We start from the raw sequence: 15,478 nt of genomic DNA, 5'->3' as shown, positions 1-15,478 counted from the left end.
TACCGGATTTTTTAATAATTACATGTATACCTTTACCCATCTTAACTTAATGAAGCATCCACTCTCAATATTTTTTTTTTCAATTCCCATAGACATCAATGAGTGCGAGACCGGCGAGTATGAATGCCACGCAAACGCCACGTGCATCAACACACCTGGTTCCTACCAATGCCAATGCAAGCCTGGATTCGTCGGCGATGGCCAGACTTGTGTTCCAGTCGGTAAGAACACACGAGTAAAGAATGTGATGTCCAGGTAAACAGAGAGACAAACGGACACACATGAAACGCCTAACAAATAGCTCGCCAAGGTGTGGCGGGAATTCAAAATTAAAATACATGTATACGAAATCGATATTTGTAAAAATGACAACAGGCTGTTTCATTAATCTTTTGTTGTTTTATCGTTGATTCAAGTAGACTTTGGAAAGTGAGGTTATTGTGTGAGTGTTTTGAAATGGATTCGAGTGCATAGGTTGATTCACGGGTGAAATAATATTGAGAATTTGCAGGAGGATTTGCCTATGGCTACTCGTTGAATTTACACGTGTGCTCATGTTGACTTAAACGAAACATTGCTGTTGTAGTTGGGAATTGATAACGACGTCTGTAGTAGTAAACACGAGGCAGCAGGTTCGAGTCCCACCCTAGTAATGAGATTTTATTCTCATATAAGTTCTCTAAAATCACTGTTCGTGGGGTGTACGTGCTAATAGCGTTCCGTCGATGAAGGACAGAATCTTTATTTTCACAAACATCCTTGTATCATTTTTTTCCCGTATGTCCAGACCAGACAACTTGCTCTGACCGTCCATGTTTCCAGGGAGTTCGCTGCTTTGACATTCCCATCCGTGGCGATATCGATCTCGGCAGTGTAACCGTCATCAAGCGTTATCAGTGCGGGGAATGCCCACGTGGGTACGAGGGTGATGGCGAGACATGCGCAGGTATATGACAGCGTAAACTTTGTAATCATTATTCACCAATAATATAGAGGCCGACAGATTTTCTTTGAAACTTTTTGCTACGTAGTGCATCACTCAACAATAGGATACACGCAGTAGTCCTATTTTACATTGCGTTTCCTGTAACCGAAGGAAATAAGCTTTTGTTGTATACAGAAGTTTCCACTGTTGTAACCAAATGAACAATGACAATGCAATTACGTCTTTATCACGGTTCATCCTGTCTACGGGCCCGATAATTTGTGATTGAATTGTTATGATTTGTGATGACCTCTGATTTCTTGTGATGTCCTGATTGCAAGTTTGATAATTGCAGTCTCTTTAGGGAAATCTTGAGAAGCTCACTAGAGCACGAACAAGATAAGTAACTTGCATTTCCTCCTCAATCCTGCAACAGACCGGAACGAATGCGAGGAAGGGACGTTCCTCTGTCACCGTGATGCAGCTTGTGTCAACACCGCAGGCAGTTATAGGTGTGAGTGTAAGGAAGGATTCGCCGGTGATGGCCGGGTCTGCATTCCTCTTGGTAAGGATAACAATCTCTTGCATTCACTCAGTAACTAGCCCCTGAGTTCCTCAGGACTGTCGATTGTCTTTAATTGGTTCTATTTCGAGTCATACTAAGCATGCCATGCAGAGGTGAGATGATTTGCAGGTGTGATATCGCAACAAAGTTGAAACTTACGCCTATATTTTGTCACTAATGATGTATTCCTTAACACTTTTCCGCAATGATAGCACAATATCGAAACGATATTTGAAGTAATGTGCTACATTTTCTGCGCTGCAGTTGGATTTTGAAAGCCTTTGACCTTCATTATTTGGATCTATCGTTTTATTCTCATCTGTCGTGTGGCGGGAAAAAAAACTTTTTAAAGTGCGCTCCATTGTTTATGTCGATAGAAAGTTCTTATGGTCAGTTCACGTCGCCTGGTGTTTTTGCAGTAATCGATGTCGTCAAATAGATGGCGTTGTCATACATCAACAGTGTCATGCTATATGAGGTCTGGGGTGGGGAGGGGGAGGGGGAAGGCATGAGGCCAGCTATATAACCGTTACTGTGTCCGCTTACCTTGCGGTATCCGTAGTGTAACAAGCTGGAAACTAGTCATCAACCGCGGACCTGGGCCGTGACATGACGCGACCTCGCCCATTCGTCAACACCTTACCCCCCGGACGGGAATGTTGAACCTCTGAAAATTTCCCCTGGAGTTTCCCCTGAAAATATATGGATTATAAAGCCTATTTCAGTAAACACCTTACTGCGTTGGCAAGGACTGTAAAACCTCAAAAGTTAAACATTTCTTTCGAATGAACATTTCTTCTTCCAGATGCCATATCATAAATCGAGGCCATATCATCAATTGAGGGTTAATTCTCAAGAAAACGTGCATGATTGGCTTTTGCCGGATACAATAAATGAATAGGTCGCAACTGTTCATGACACTTACATGTCCGTTTTCAAGGCAATACAAGGGAGGATGCGTGTAAGCATCCTAAGCTGTTTAAGCCAACCCAAGGCTATGTTGCTTTAGTGTCGTTACGTTTTGTATCTGACGCTTAGCGGAACAAATTCATTTTGGTGTATGAACCTTAAGTCACGATTTTATGATTCACGTGCCGATAGTAATCCACCCTGCTATTCTTATGATGATGAGAGTATCAAGCTGAAGATTGCACTTTTTCAAAATGCTGCACCTACAGAATTTGAATAGAAATATGGCGCGAATTATTTGTTATAAACTAACAAAAAAAATGTACTGATGCCGCATCTGTTGTTGAAATAGGTTTAGAATTTTATGAAATGACACCGAATTGGCGATTTCACATGAGCACATACATATAGTAATGGCATACCTAATACTTACATTTGACGACTGCAATGTCCAGTATAGAGGGACCCATAAGCTTTTGAATGATTTTGTTCAATCGAAACTGCCAGAAATAGCCTCCTATAATACAGGACTTGACACCAAGGGCACTCCCCCATTTGGCCTCTCTCTATTTGTAGATCCTCGCACATGCGCAGACGGGCCCTGCTTCCCAGGTGTCGATTGTGAGGATATTCCACTGCAAAGAATCCTCAACTCACGAAACTGGCGACAATTGGACATCATCAAACTGTTCAGATGCGGTCCCTGCCCTTCAGGTTACCAAGGAGACGGGGAGAATTGCCAAGGTATGAAATTGGAGGACAATTATAGGAGGGGCACACTTGAGTGGGAGAAGGTCGGCGCAGGCTCACTGTCTTAAATTTGGGGAAGAGGCTAAAGTAATTTGTCAAGTGGTAACTGATTGTTTTTTTAGAACAGTTTGAGTTAATTGGCCAGAAAAAAGAACGATCTTCAGTTCACCTTCTATCCATCCCGACTTGGTCAACACAATCTCAGAGGATGCATTGACTCCTTTTAATTTGATGATCACATCATGGTCTTCATACTCATTTTGTCTTGTCCATAACTGCAGATATAGATGAGTGTGCACGACGTCTCGATAACTGCCACGCAGACGCCACATGCATCAACACGCCAGGGAGTTACCAATGCGTGTGTAACCCAGGCTTTGCAGGGGACGGTACCCTCTGTGTACCTATCGGTAAGAAGCAGATAATGTGCCTTGGTTTATTTAAAATAAATGAGGAAACTGTTACTTGTGAGATATTTGAATCATTGACCTTTGCATTTCCGTTAGGTTACCAACTGTGCAATTAATGCTCAAAATGTCTAGATAGGCTGATAGCTCAGGTGGTAGAGCACCGTTTTTTTTTCTGGAATAGACAGAGTAATAATTATTCCAGTCATGTCGTTTTGTCAGAGAAAATAAACGTTAATAACAATGGTAACAATAAAACTGGTGACCGTTTGCAAACCGGTTGCGCCCTTTCATTTTTCAGATCCTAGAGTGTGTGCGGACCTGCCTTGCTTCAATGGTCGAGTGCCATGTCGAGACTTGGCCCTGCAGGATGTCTTACAGACCATTGATCTCGCCAACACCGCCCTCATTAAACTGTTCGAGTGTGGTTCGTGTCCGGAAGGCTACTTTGGCGATGGAGAAACTTGTCGAGGTATTTTCCAAATCGGGTTCAAGATTTGGTTACATCGAATATTAATGGTTATAATGCAGTATTGTGATGGTCATTCCCTAAAAAGATGTTGGGGAAAAACAAGTTGGGGCTAAAAAAGCATTTGCAATTTTGCTAGAAAATAGGCCTTTTAAGAAACTTTTTTCAGGACTCCAGTAAATAAGTGACTTCAGGATATACCACATTCCTTCAGAAGTGACATGAAACGTAGAAGGAAAATCGCATTCAAATTTACCACCGTACCGGTATTTTTTAACGATGCTCCGCCTCGCCCGCTGCATGGGAAGGCGGCTTCGCCGCCTCTCGACCGATTCCCGAGCGAAAGGTGACGATCCTCGACTGTCAACCGCGTGGTCGAGCAGCTTGTTAACAACTCGTGAACATACACTCACAATACATCTTCTTTATAGTATAGCGACGATAGCGGTGACACCAGGAAACGCAATTTAAGAGCTAAGATGTTAATATTACAAGATGACTTCCGAAGATCATATCTGCACGAGTATCATATCTGCATTCATTACAGACAATGGAAACCATTTGAAAACATTAAACAATGAAACTGTTTCATACATTCTGTGAAATCATTGCGAATAGTACCGGTATATAGCTGTAATTTTAGTTAGAAATTCAAGAGAATTTACCACCATTTTCTCGCGATGATTAGGACCAAACCATATAGTGCTTTCAATGGAAAACTAAACATTGGGTCTAGAAAAATTAAAATTCATTTTCACACTTTTCCGAGAAAGGAAATCTATATCTACTGATTTGAAACTCGTCAGGTACTTTTTTAAAGTGCTTTGATTGATTGTATTGTTGTTTTTCAAATCGGCAAAAGCACATTTTTGCAAATGGTTACCTTTAAAAGGGTTTTTGTATGTAAAAGGCCAATACACAAACAAATCAAACAAGTTATTTTCTGTGTTCAATTCTTTGTTCAACAACTCCATAGACATAGACGAGTGTGCCCTGAATCTGTTCGAGTGCCACCAGAATGCGACCTGTATCAACACCGAGGGTGGCTACCAGTGCCTATGCGATCCTGGATACGTGGGAGATGGCAAGCGATGTAGACAGATCGGTATGTCAAAGGAATGTTATCGATTTTCATGAAGAATCAATACATCTGAGTAATTTATAGGGATACATGTAGTTTACTCAGAGGTATAAATTTTTCTAATACATAATGAGTTATCGGTATAGGGATATACACTGCCAAAATTATTGTCTTACTTGTTTCAAGATATATTGTTTTGTCATTTCCCTAATAATTTTTTTTTAGGGAGTATAACAAGAAAATATTTCTTGAAACAAGATAAATGTTCTTATGTAAGAACACATTTAGCTGTGATGTATTACTGAAAGGTATCGATAATCATAGAGAATGCCTGTAAGTAATTGCCAAGGATCGATTCCACAGACCTAAAAAGGTATTTCCTACAATAAAAATAACGGCTGTTCCTCTTTGCTTGTCCATTACACTTCTGCTAAAACAGTTTGTTACGAAGAAAAAAAGCTAAAGTAACGAAACTCAACACAGTTTAACCAAAACAATTAAACGATCGCTCGGATTTGACCGGCATTTCATCTTTACATTTCCTGGTTCTATTTCTTCTCTCTTACCTCACAGACCCAACAACCTGCCGTGACAATCCCTGTTTCTCGGGAGTGGTGTGTACCGACATACCGCTGGACAGGAACAATATTGACCTGGATAGTACCGAGGTGGTCAAGCTGTATGCCTGCGGTAGATGTCCGCCTGGCTACCGAGGAGATGGAGTCAACTGTGTCGGTAAGGAATTTATGCTCGGGAAAGTCAAGGAAGGGTTTGAGAGACATGATCAGTGTTTAATGGGAATGTACATCATTGGCTTTTGCTGTAATTTTCAGTAATGAACAATATGAGGGATTAGTATAATATATCAAATATTGTTACACTGACATGTTTAAAGTTTTGTGTTCAAAAATGCTGGAAAAACCAAGAAAAACTAAAATGTTCAAGTAGTCTGGTTCCCTGACTCCACTAAAGATGATATGGATCAATTCATAGATGCCGGAAAACTGTAAGGTAAGGGAACCAGTCTAGCTGGCCTGCACCCGTTCATGAACATGTAACCAATAGCAAACAAAATTTGGACTGAAAAAGTGGTAAATTTGGAGCAGTAGTTGAAAAATAGTTAGGTTTTTCCAACGGTGGTCGGCCGACCACCGTTGGAAATTTACAATAAAATACCACTTTTCTTGCAAATGACTTCACACCAGGTGCCATGATTTTACAAGATGCTTAAGACCGTAATTTACCAACATCCTAGTAAGGTATTTCGTAAAAATTTGGGGTATTGTTTTTTCGATGTTTGCAAATGTTGTATATTCCCTTTAAAGATATTTCCCCCATGCTATTTTTCGAAAAAATAAATTGTTTATTTCAATTCATTGTTTCCTAGAAAATAAAAGGTGTTCACTTGTGAATGAGACATCTAGAAAAAAATCCACTGACGTTTAGTTATTGAATTATTTCTTCACAAACATGAAATTATTGACTGCCAGACAAATGAGACAATAAAAGGCAGAGTGCGCAAAATGAAATTCCTTTTTCAGAGGATTACAGACATTCAGCACTGGAATAAAGTACCTTTTTTCAAAATAAATCAATAATTACCAAGTCAAATAAACACCCCAAAATAAACACTGTGCTAAATTATACACCATGGCCACCACAAAACTAAATAAATCTTGTGTAAAATTACACTTGTTTTGCTGCTTTCCCCCATTTTCCCACACTAGTATGCTGTTAAAAATGATCAAACGAATCTGATAACGCAACTGCATTACTCTGTCCATTTTAACAAACAAACAGAAGTATACCTACACTATAGACATATTTCAACGTTCCAAAATCATTTCTTCATCAAATGCTATTTAAAATTGCAATCAGATGATTAAAATGAATTACTTGAAATTCAATGAATAATTATGTCTCTTTGTTATAATGGCAGATATTGACGAATGCGCGGAAGGGCTGTTCTCTTGTAACGAGAATGCCACCTGTGTCAATGTGCCAGGAACCTATGATTGCGTGTGTAAAGATGGATTCTTTGGCGATGGACAGACGTGCATACCGCTTGGTAAGAATCAGTCTTCATTTATTTAGTCTTTGATCTAAGGTGAGGATGAAGCTTTAGAGAGAGGTTGGAAAGCTGAAGAGTTCTGAATTGAAAAAAATACCGGGAATTAGGTTTAGTGCGATCTTGAGTCTACGAATTGTTTACTGATAAGTAATATTGATCTGCGAATGTTGTTCCACTTTTTTTTTTGAAATACAGTCGAACACTTTTATAACAAGGTCCTTGGGACTTTACAAATTACCTTGTTATAACAGGTACGTTGTATTAACAGTACTGGAAAACAAAGAAAAAGAAAGGCTTGGGACCTAACATTTTGCTTGGTATAAACATGACGTTGTATTAACAGTGCTCTTCTTATCAGGGTTCGACTGCATGAATTTAATACCAAAAGACCACTTTCAGTCAGCAGCTATTTTCAAGGTGTTTTAATTCATTAACAATACATGCACAAGAGGTATACTGATGCATGAATCCGTGGAACAAAGTACGCACCTAAAACATGGCTGCAGTGCAAGTTAACAAGCAGACAGACTCTCTCCTATCTAGCATCCAAGCATACGAAAGGGGTTTCAGAGAGTTGCTAGGGCATGCAGGTTATTGTACATCTATCCTGCAAACAATCATCCCATAAAAGGGGGCAAAATGACTGCAATTACCTTGATTATCATATTCTCATAACAGATCCTCGCACCTGTGCGGACCAGCCTTGTTTTGAGGGCGTGGAATGCACCGAAGTTAACCCCAATACCCTGGACTGGAGATCGCTACCCATCATCAGACTGTTTGCCTGCGGTGACTGCCCAGATGGATACGCTGGGGACGGGGAAACATGCAAAAGTAAGTCATAAATACTGTGGTGTATTAAACCACTCTTGGTTGGGGGCGAGGATGACACAAGGTTTGAACACAAAAGATAATCACTTACAGTAAATTTTAGACTCTACCCCTTGACGTCGATTCTGATAAAATCTGAAGTGCATGATTTGGTATAGGCTACATATTTTACTGGAGTAATGTTTGGAGTTGGTATACATTTCCTGGTCATTGTTATAATATTAAAGACATCAAAAGACGACACGGACCTTTTTTTATGGTTTTGCGTGTAAGGAAGACTAATAGCTTAATGTGGGTGAATTTAATAAAAGACCGATTGCAGTGTGTATTCGGTCACCTCTATTACAAAATTTACAAGAACGCCCTTTGTTTCAGCTATACAACGTTTCACATTCACAAGATGGAACTTTCTTCTGAGATATTTAATTAAAACCAGGTGCCAGGTCGAAATAAGTAAGTCACTCTCTTGTCTCGCCTCATGTTTTCACTAAGAGAGTGCAGTTAGAGATTAACATTTATAGCCTTGTTTTTCTTTTTATAGAGCTGCCTCCGCCCATCGTCGTCCCGAAATATGTCAACTTGACGGTGGTCGTGACGGACGCAGTCAGCGTGCGAGAGCCGCTGATCTCAGGCGCCAAAGTCACGGTCTATGTCCCGGACGAGAAGGAGGGTACGAGGGCCTACGCGGCCGCCACCACTGCCTTCAATGGGATCACTAAGGTTGCTGTTCCTCATAACCAGTCTGTACTGATCGGTGTGGAACACGATGATTTCCTGTCCAAATCGGCATCCTACAAGGCTTATCTATCAACAAGTAAGAATCGTGATGTCTTTTCTAAAAAAAAAAATGATTAGGCCTTCAAGGTCAGAATGTCCTAACAATTTAGTTATTTTTTTCCCGCAAAAAAAACTTTTTCTATTCCTTTGCTAAGAACAACCTTGAAAGTTGTCCTTTTCCTTTGTTTCTCGCAGTGCTTATATTTATTAATTCATTTTGTTTATCCTCATTCTTTGCCATTTAGACAATACGCTGACTTTGGAACTGTATGAGTTTGATGAACTGACCGAATTCCTGTACAGACCGAAGACAAGCCGAGCTCTGGAGTTTGGCGATCTACTGAGACTGGACATTCCTAAAGGTTTGTACGATTTCCAAAATAAACAAAACATCATCTTTTATGAAACAGTTTTCATTACATTGCTAGTAAGCTCGTGGCTTGGGAACCAACGCATGGCAGACGAGAGCCTGGACGCCCAAGGACAACTATGTTAATGACGTTGATGCAGGAGACGAGACGAAGGAGGAGTTGGCCAGCTGCATGGAGTCAAGGGAGGTGTGGCGCGTCAGGCATCGTTCTCGCCTCAAGACGGCCTCACGGCAACGTCTCGAGCCGACTTGACTTGACATTTCTTGGCTATTCGAAGTTTAAGCTCGTTGTTAAACTTGAATGGGTGAAAATTCTCGAAATAGATATTAAAAAATTACAGTCGCAGGAGACGATTTTTGACGACTGTTTCATTTTGAACTCTATTTTGTTCGCATGCATCAGGTGGTCTACAGGTTCCTGATGGAGAACGGGTGTCGATTGAATGCCGACCTCTCAACATAACAGTCATCGAAGCACCGTCTGAGGGACCTGAATTAGTCGCAGGAATTCTGAACGAGGAGACAGGTATTACAACGTTTCAAAAAACAGACAGATGACTTCATATTGCCTTCATTTTGCTAATTCGTATAATTACTTGTACTTGTAAATATCTTTGAATCTCGTTTGCTGATTAATTAAGAAAAGTTCAATAAATTCCAAAAACTTGTTTATGGCCGTTTATTTTATATCTTGTCAAACTTTTGACATTATGACCATCCGAAGTAAGCAACAGTTTGAGACTCCATGGTTTGAAACGCAGAGAAACAAAAGAACTGTCCATAAATTATTATCTTCAATTATCCTCCGAATGCTCTCGATTTGCAGGTGAGATTGAGCTGACTGGTTTAGAGGTGTTTGGCATGACGGAGCTGAAGTGTCTAGTAAGGAACCGACGTGGCATCAGGAGGCCTCCCAGGGACCTGGCACCTTTCACGATCTCCATGGCCGTCAATGACCTGGCTGAGGATCCTGAGATACCTATGCAAGCATGGCGATACCACGAAGACAAGGGTAAGTCGTGGTTTAAGTCCTCGGCTTTGGCTTCGTGCTCCAGCTTTTTAACTTAGGGTCCATGGCTTGTAGATCGAAGATCACCAGAGGTTCCTTTTTGTATAAGGGACATCCTAACAAATCATATAATATCCCAGTATTTCGGATATTCCCCTTATGTGCAAAACATATTTTTTAGTAGAGTTAGGCCCTTCTTGCTCTCAGGAATTCAATATAGCTGCTCATGTATTGCTGAAGCCTGATTTAGGTATCTGTAATGGGAACTCGACAATCAAATCTCGTATTCATTTATCTCTCTAAACAGGTTACTGGGTCGCAGAGGGTGACGTAGCTGGCGTGGCAGGCGTAGCCTCGGAAGACACAGAGCCGGTCTTGGAGCCGCGAGCCGACATTACCGCGGCAGAAGCCGTTGATACCACGTCCAGACTCATGTGGCAGTTCAATGCTAGGAATTTCGGGTACGCCTGGTGGGCCTTTGGACGGACTTGGAAGGACACTAGTTGCGTGCGGGTCAGTGCCTGCTACGATGTCGCCTGCCGATTCCCAGTAGAGAACGCACTCATCGAGTAAGTTCACATCATTACTTTTTTTTGCCTCTGATAATAAAGATCCAACTTTGGAATTGGATGGTTAACTTGAGTGAAATTGAATTTGTAAAATGTGAAATTCTGCTACAGGGATTAGTCTAAAAGGAAACTACAACTCGCTAGACTTATTTCAGCTGAGCCGGGCCTTTCATTGATATTGTATTACATTCGATACTTTTCCTTTCTAAACCTTACTTCAAAGGACATCATTGAGACCCCCATTTCAATCCAATTTGGAGTTCTCTCTGTGTTTCAAAGGCCATTTGATGATACTAAAACGTTCCTTTGCAGACTGTATGGTATTGACTTCCGTTACACGACGTCCCGCAAGACTGGCCCAGACGGCACCGTGTGCATTCCATATAAGACTGGCGGTCGTGTGTTGCTCAAGGCTCCCTGCATCAACCAGCAGAAGGAGGTACCCTTTGCGTCCTCCATGCCTCCGTCTTCTTGCAACGCTGATACAAATCAGGATGTACTCGCCAAGAAGGGAGATGGCCTGGTGGGAGTGTGCGCGGAAGAAAACTTCCTTTTCCCCTGTATGTTTATTTGCATTTACTTGTAGACAGTGTTTTAGTTGAGCCATTACGATCCCTCAAAAGTTCAGTTAGAATTCCTCACAAGTCAATCACATGACAAGTCAATCACATGTTATTGTGATTGACTCGATTACAACACTGTTTGTCTTTTTTCTTGATGCTATAAGCGCTAGGTCGGCTAATCTTGCAGCTGGTTTCATAGAAAGCAAATCTGGTCGAATTTCATGATTCCATCGGCTAACTTGTGACTTTTGTGTTTACCCTCAACAGATCAACCGCAAGATTCGTGTGGTGACCCCGGTGAAGTGGATGGAGCCATCAGATTCGGCAATGATTTCACTCATGGAAATGAGGTGAGCATGAAACAGTCGTGTAATGGCCATCTGCGTGGACTTATTTCATACAAGCTGATTTACCAGATCATAGATCGGGTAGGGCGTAGTGTTGGGGATGAACATTTGGGGAGTTAAATGTAAATGGGGATATAGTTAAGGAGACATGCAACTGTAAAACTGATCGAGGTACTAGTGATGGATCACAAGCTATCACAAATCGATAATTATGTAAATCATAAGTCAGTTCACAAGTCTCGTCGCAAGTAACATGGGATGAAGAACAAAGAAATGCCTTTGTCACAGTTCGTTTAAAGACCGTGTGAGTTAACTTGGCACTGGATGAATAATGGCTTGTGATCCATTACAAGTACGTCGACTAACACCTACACTGTAATTGAAACCCAACGTAGCTTTTAATCATCTCTTGGTGGCGTGCTCCCTTTGCAGGTGATATACGTGTGCGAAGATCCAGCCTCCACACTGGAAACCAACACGCGTGTTTGCATGAAGTGCGGCGAGTGGAGTGGCACTGAACCTACCTGCTTCGGGATGATTGAATCTGACTTCTCTTCCATCTTCGGTCGCTAAAAGATTCTCTTGTGGGAACATCTCTCCAAGACCTTCGATATCCCCTCATATCGCTTTAAATGTAGCAATAAGTCAAATAATTTTTGACATAAAAAGCTTTGGCTTCTTAACAACATGAAGTTTAATGTTGCTTATTTTTTAATACGTTTCATTTTCTGCACCGTGTGCGACTTTTTTTATTCGGTGTTTCAATGGTTGTGTTGGTTGAACGATTTTTTGCGAATGAGCCTTAAAACAGGATGCCGTTTGACGAATCATATTAGGCTAAAATCTTGGTTAAAACCTGGCGACATATCCCATAAAATGACACTGAATTCATAGACACCGTGATGCTGAATAGAAACAGTGCTGTATCTGTCCATTGGAGGAGTGGCTAAATTAAGATCCCCAATATGCCTGCTGCCTTGTCATTTATTTCACACCCAGTCTGCAGTGCATGAGAAACAACGGCAATACTTGAGCGGAATCGGATGTGTATTGGTCTTCATTGTTTATCATGACGCTTTCCGTCCCTTGTGAAGCCATAGAAATAGAATGACAGTGGGACAACTGAATCTAGACACAAAATGTTGTTACCTGACATAAAAACCATTATATTCAGATTTCTGCAATTTAATTAAACCACTGTGTACAGGTTGGGCCACTTTTTATCTTTCTTTTTTTAGATATACATGTACCACGTAAATTTGCACCCCTTTATTAATTTTACCAAACAATTCTGTTGAAAATGTTTCTTTGTTAGAAATTAAGCAAAGACCTATACTAACCAAAAAAGTGCTTTTAAAATTGAGCTTATTTTGCTTTTTCTATTTGACAAGTCTGTCTATTAGCCGTTAACACGTCCCGAGTTCATGCATTGGTGGAATTAATCCCTATGATCCTAAACACGATCGTAGCCCTTGTGATGTGTTTGTGGCGGCCCCCCCCCCCTCGTCAACGTGTGCTGGATAACATTTTGGACTTCGTTTTCTATCTCAGAAGTAGTGGAAGTAGTGCCTGTAAAGGAAATGAACAAATATTGGCTAATTTGTGCATTTTTCTACAGTTGAAGTTCAACTTATGAGGCCTTTTAATCAACCGACGTTACGTATTGGTGTTTTTTATCATTAATTTCTAAGCAACGACAGGTTATTTAAAAAAGTTTTAGAATAGAACTGTATATAAACAAACTTAGCACTTGTAATATACTTTTAGCTTTTTTTTAATCAATTTTTTTAACGGATCTTGACTTTGGACTGACCGCACCAGAGTCAGCTTCACTTTGTTCTGAATTTAATAAAGGGAGTTACTAAAATGTATTATTTATTGTTCCCATAAGACTGATGTAAACCTGAATCATGTCTTCCATATTGGGTAGAGTCTGTGAAAGTATTGTGCGCGATTTGCAGAGTAGCTAATATAAGCAGTGCCTCGTTAATCAATTTATAATAGAAATACTTTTTTAAAACGATTCTCCTGCGTTCGGAATTTGTAATTGCTGATTGTTTATACAAAAGAAGCTGTATAATCTCTGTGTAATTTCCGACTGCCATTTCTAGAGCGCAGCAATGCTAAGTTTGCTATAGCATTGTGGCCTTTGGTGCGATCTCTGGAAACATGGTACAAATAGGTTCATTTCTTGTAATTAGCTTCCCTTCCCTCCCCCTCCCCCCCCCCCCCCCAAAAAAAAATGGGAGACTGTCAACATGAAGCAGACTGGCTCAGTTGATGGGATGTCGGTATATGGTGTCCCAGAGGTCGAAGGTTCAAATCCAGATGCAGCCATTTCATTTTTTTTGTGTCGCTTTACAACGTGTACGGTAAACTATCAATCAAGTGAAACAGAAATCTAATGTAAACTTCAGGAAACTGCAGAAAAGTAATGACATGTAATTTGGCATTATTATGGGTGAAGAGTTTGTTGGATATAGCCATGTAACGATCATTCTTGTTTTAATAAACGTTCCGCTTTGTGTTGGTTTTTCAGTCTAATTGTTGTCCTCTTTTCCAGCTTCAATGTAGTGTCCACCTTGGGATTTCATTATTTAGTCCTGATCCTCGCCCACCTAGCAGCTCCCAAACAGGTCGCCGTGTGCAGCCAGAATGTCATGTACTGTGCATGTACAGTGGTTAATTCAAGCTAAGCGCGTTTACTAAGTTGATGAGTAGTGGCGTATCCAGAAGGGGTCCCCCCCCCCCGGCAGATTGTTTTTAATGACATTTAACGATTTCCACAAATGATTATAGAGTTCTGACATAAAAAAGTAAACCAAGCTCCAAACCATTACAATGCGCCGTGGAAAGTGGCCTCTAATTTTCCATTATACCGTATGGTTAGTTTTGAAGCGCGTCCCCATTTGGAAGATGCCCCCCCCCCCTTGTTTTTTGGTTTTATTTTACGGAGGCCAAGCATCCGGAGAAAAAATGTCTACATTTCGGCACGAATGTGCGAGTGCAGTTGCCGCCCCCCCCCCCCCGACATCAAAAACTGGATACGCCCCTGAGAATCACCAGTTATCCACGGAGCATGTCTCCTGTATGTAACGCGTAACGTCTGATATGTCTAGACATGCAGATATGCAAGCTGCGCGCCAGCCAATCGGAGTCGACTTTACTTAATCATGACATCATTTCATTCTAAATGGTTTGATTGGTCAATTCGAACACGGTGTTTTGTAATGCAACAGTCGGGCGCGTTATCGCGTAACATGATACGGAGGGAGTGACACATTTTGTTTTATCCTTTGTCTATGACGCACAACGGGTGAATGACCAAAGACCTGATATAGAAAGTAGAGGATTACCAACCTTTCTTAATCATATTACATTTCTGTTTGTCTATTTGCAGACCGTGTTCATTGTTGAAGTGACCAAAACAAAGAGACAGCGTTCTTATTTATGAACACGGAAGCCCTAAGACACAACAATGCCTGTTGTATCATGCCCCATCCCCGGCTGTGACTACGCCACTCAGGATTTCGATGCCGCTATCGTAGCTGCACTCCTCACTGCCCACAGCGCTGTACACACCTCTGGACATGCTGCCAAGGTTGAGAAGGTCAAAAGGCCAACGATTGCCGCTGCTGGCTCCAGTGAAGAGTGGGCTTATTTCAAGTCACGGTGGTCAGATTACGTCGATGCCACCAAGATAGCCGGCAAGGACAAAGTAGTACAACTACTTGAATGCTGTGATGAACCCTTGCGCAAGGACCTCACAAGATCCGCGGGTGGTAGCCTCACCAACAAATCTGAAACTGAGGTACTGGCTGCCATAAAAAAACTT

The 15,478-nt window shown here is 41.2% G+C and overlaps 1 protein-coding gene across 3 annotated transcripts in view; it reads left to right on the top strand.

The window, feature by feature from the left end:
* LOC119738544 (fibrillin-1-like) overlaps positions 1-14,187 on the top strand; it is a 39,400-nt gene extending 25,213 nt beyond the window's left edge. For all 3 annotated transcript variants that reach the window (XM_038213453.1, XM_038213452.1, XM_038213451.1), the window contains 18 exons: positions 93-221; positions 788-946; positions 1,362-1,490; positions 2,976-3,143; positions 3,431-3,559; positions 3,858-4,028; positions 5,002-5,130; positions 5,680-5,841; positions 7,046-7,174; positions 7,856-8,011; positions 8,550-8,822; positions 9,031-9,147; positions 9,559-9,681; positions 9,982-10,167; positions 10,472-10,733; positions 11,046-11,293; positions 11,564-11,646; positions 12,076-14,187. In XM_038213453.1, the coding sequence (XP_038069381.1) occupies positions 93-221; positions 788-946; positions 1,362-1,490; positions 2,976-3,143; positions 3,431-3,559; positions 3,858-4,028; positions 5,002-5,130; positions 5,680-5,841; positions 7,046-7,174; positions 7,856-8,011; positions 8,550-8,822; positions 9,031-9,147; positions 9,559-9,681; positions 9,982-10,167; positions 10,472-10,733; positions 11,046-11,293; positions 11,564-11,646; positions 12,076-12,216 (2,894 nt within the window). In that variant the 3' untranslated portion in view covers positions 12,217-14,187. The remainder of the gene's footprint in view (positions 1-92; positions 222-787; positions 947-1,361; positions 1,491-2,975; positions 3,144-3,430; positions 3,560-3,857; positions 4,029-5,001; positions 5,131-5,679; positions 5,842-7,045; positions 7,175-7,855; positions 8,012-8,549; positions 8,823-9,030; positions 9,148-9,558; positions 9,682-9,981; positions 10,168-10,471; positions 10,734-11,045; positions 11,294-11,563; positions 11,647-12,075) is intronic.
* Positions 14,188-15,478: the final 1,291 nt, after the last annotated feature.

The sequence above is a fragment of the Patiria miniata genome, unplaced genomic scaffold (genome assembly GCF_015706575.1).
Source record: "Patiria miniata isolate m_02_andy unplaced genomic scaffold, ASM1570657v1 HiC_scaffold_3, whole genome shotgun sequence".
Lineage (NCBI taxonomy): Eukaryota > Metazoa > Echinodermata > Asteroidea > Valvatida > Asterinidae > Patiria > Patiria miniata.
The sequence above is the reverse complement of the archived record's forward strand: the minus strand, read 5'-3'. Positions and strand labels throughout refer to the sequence as shown.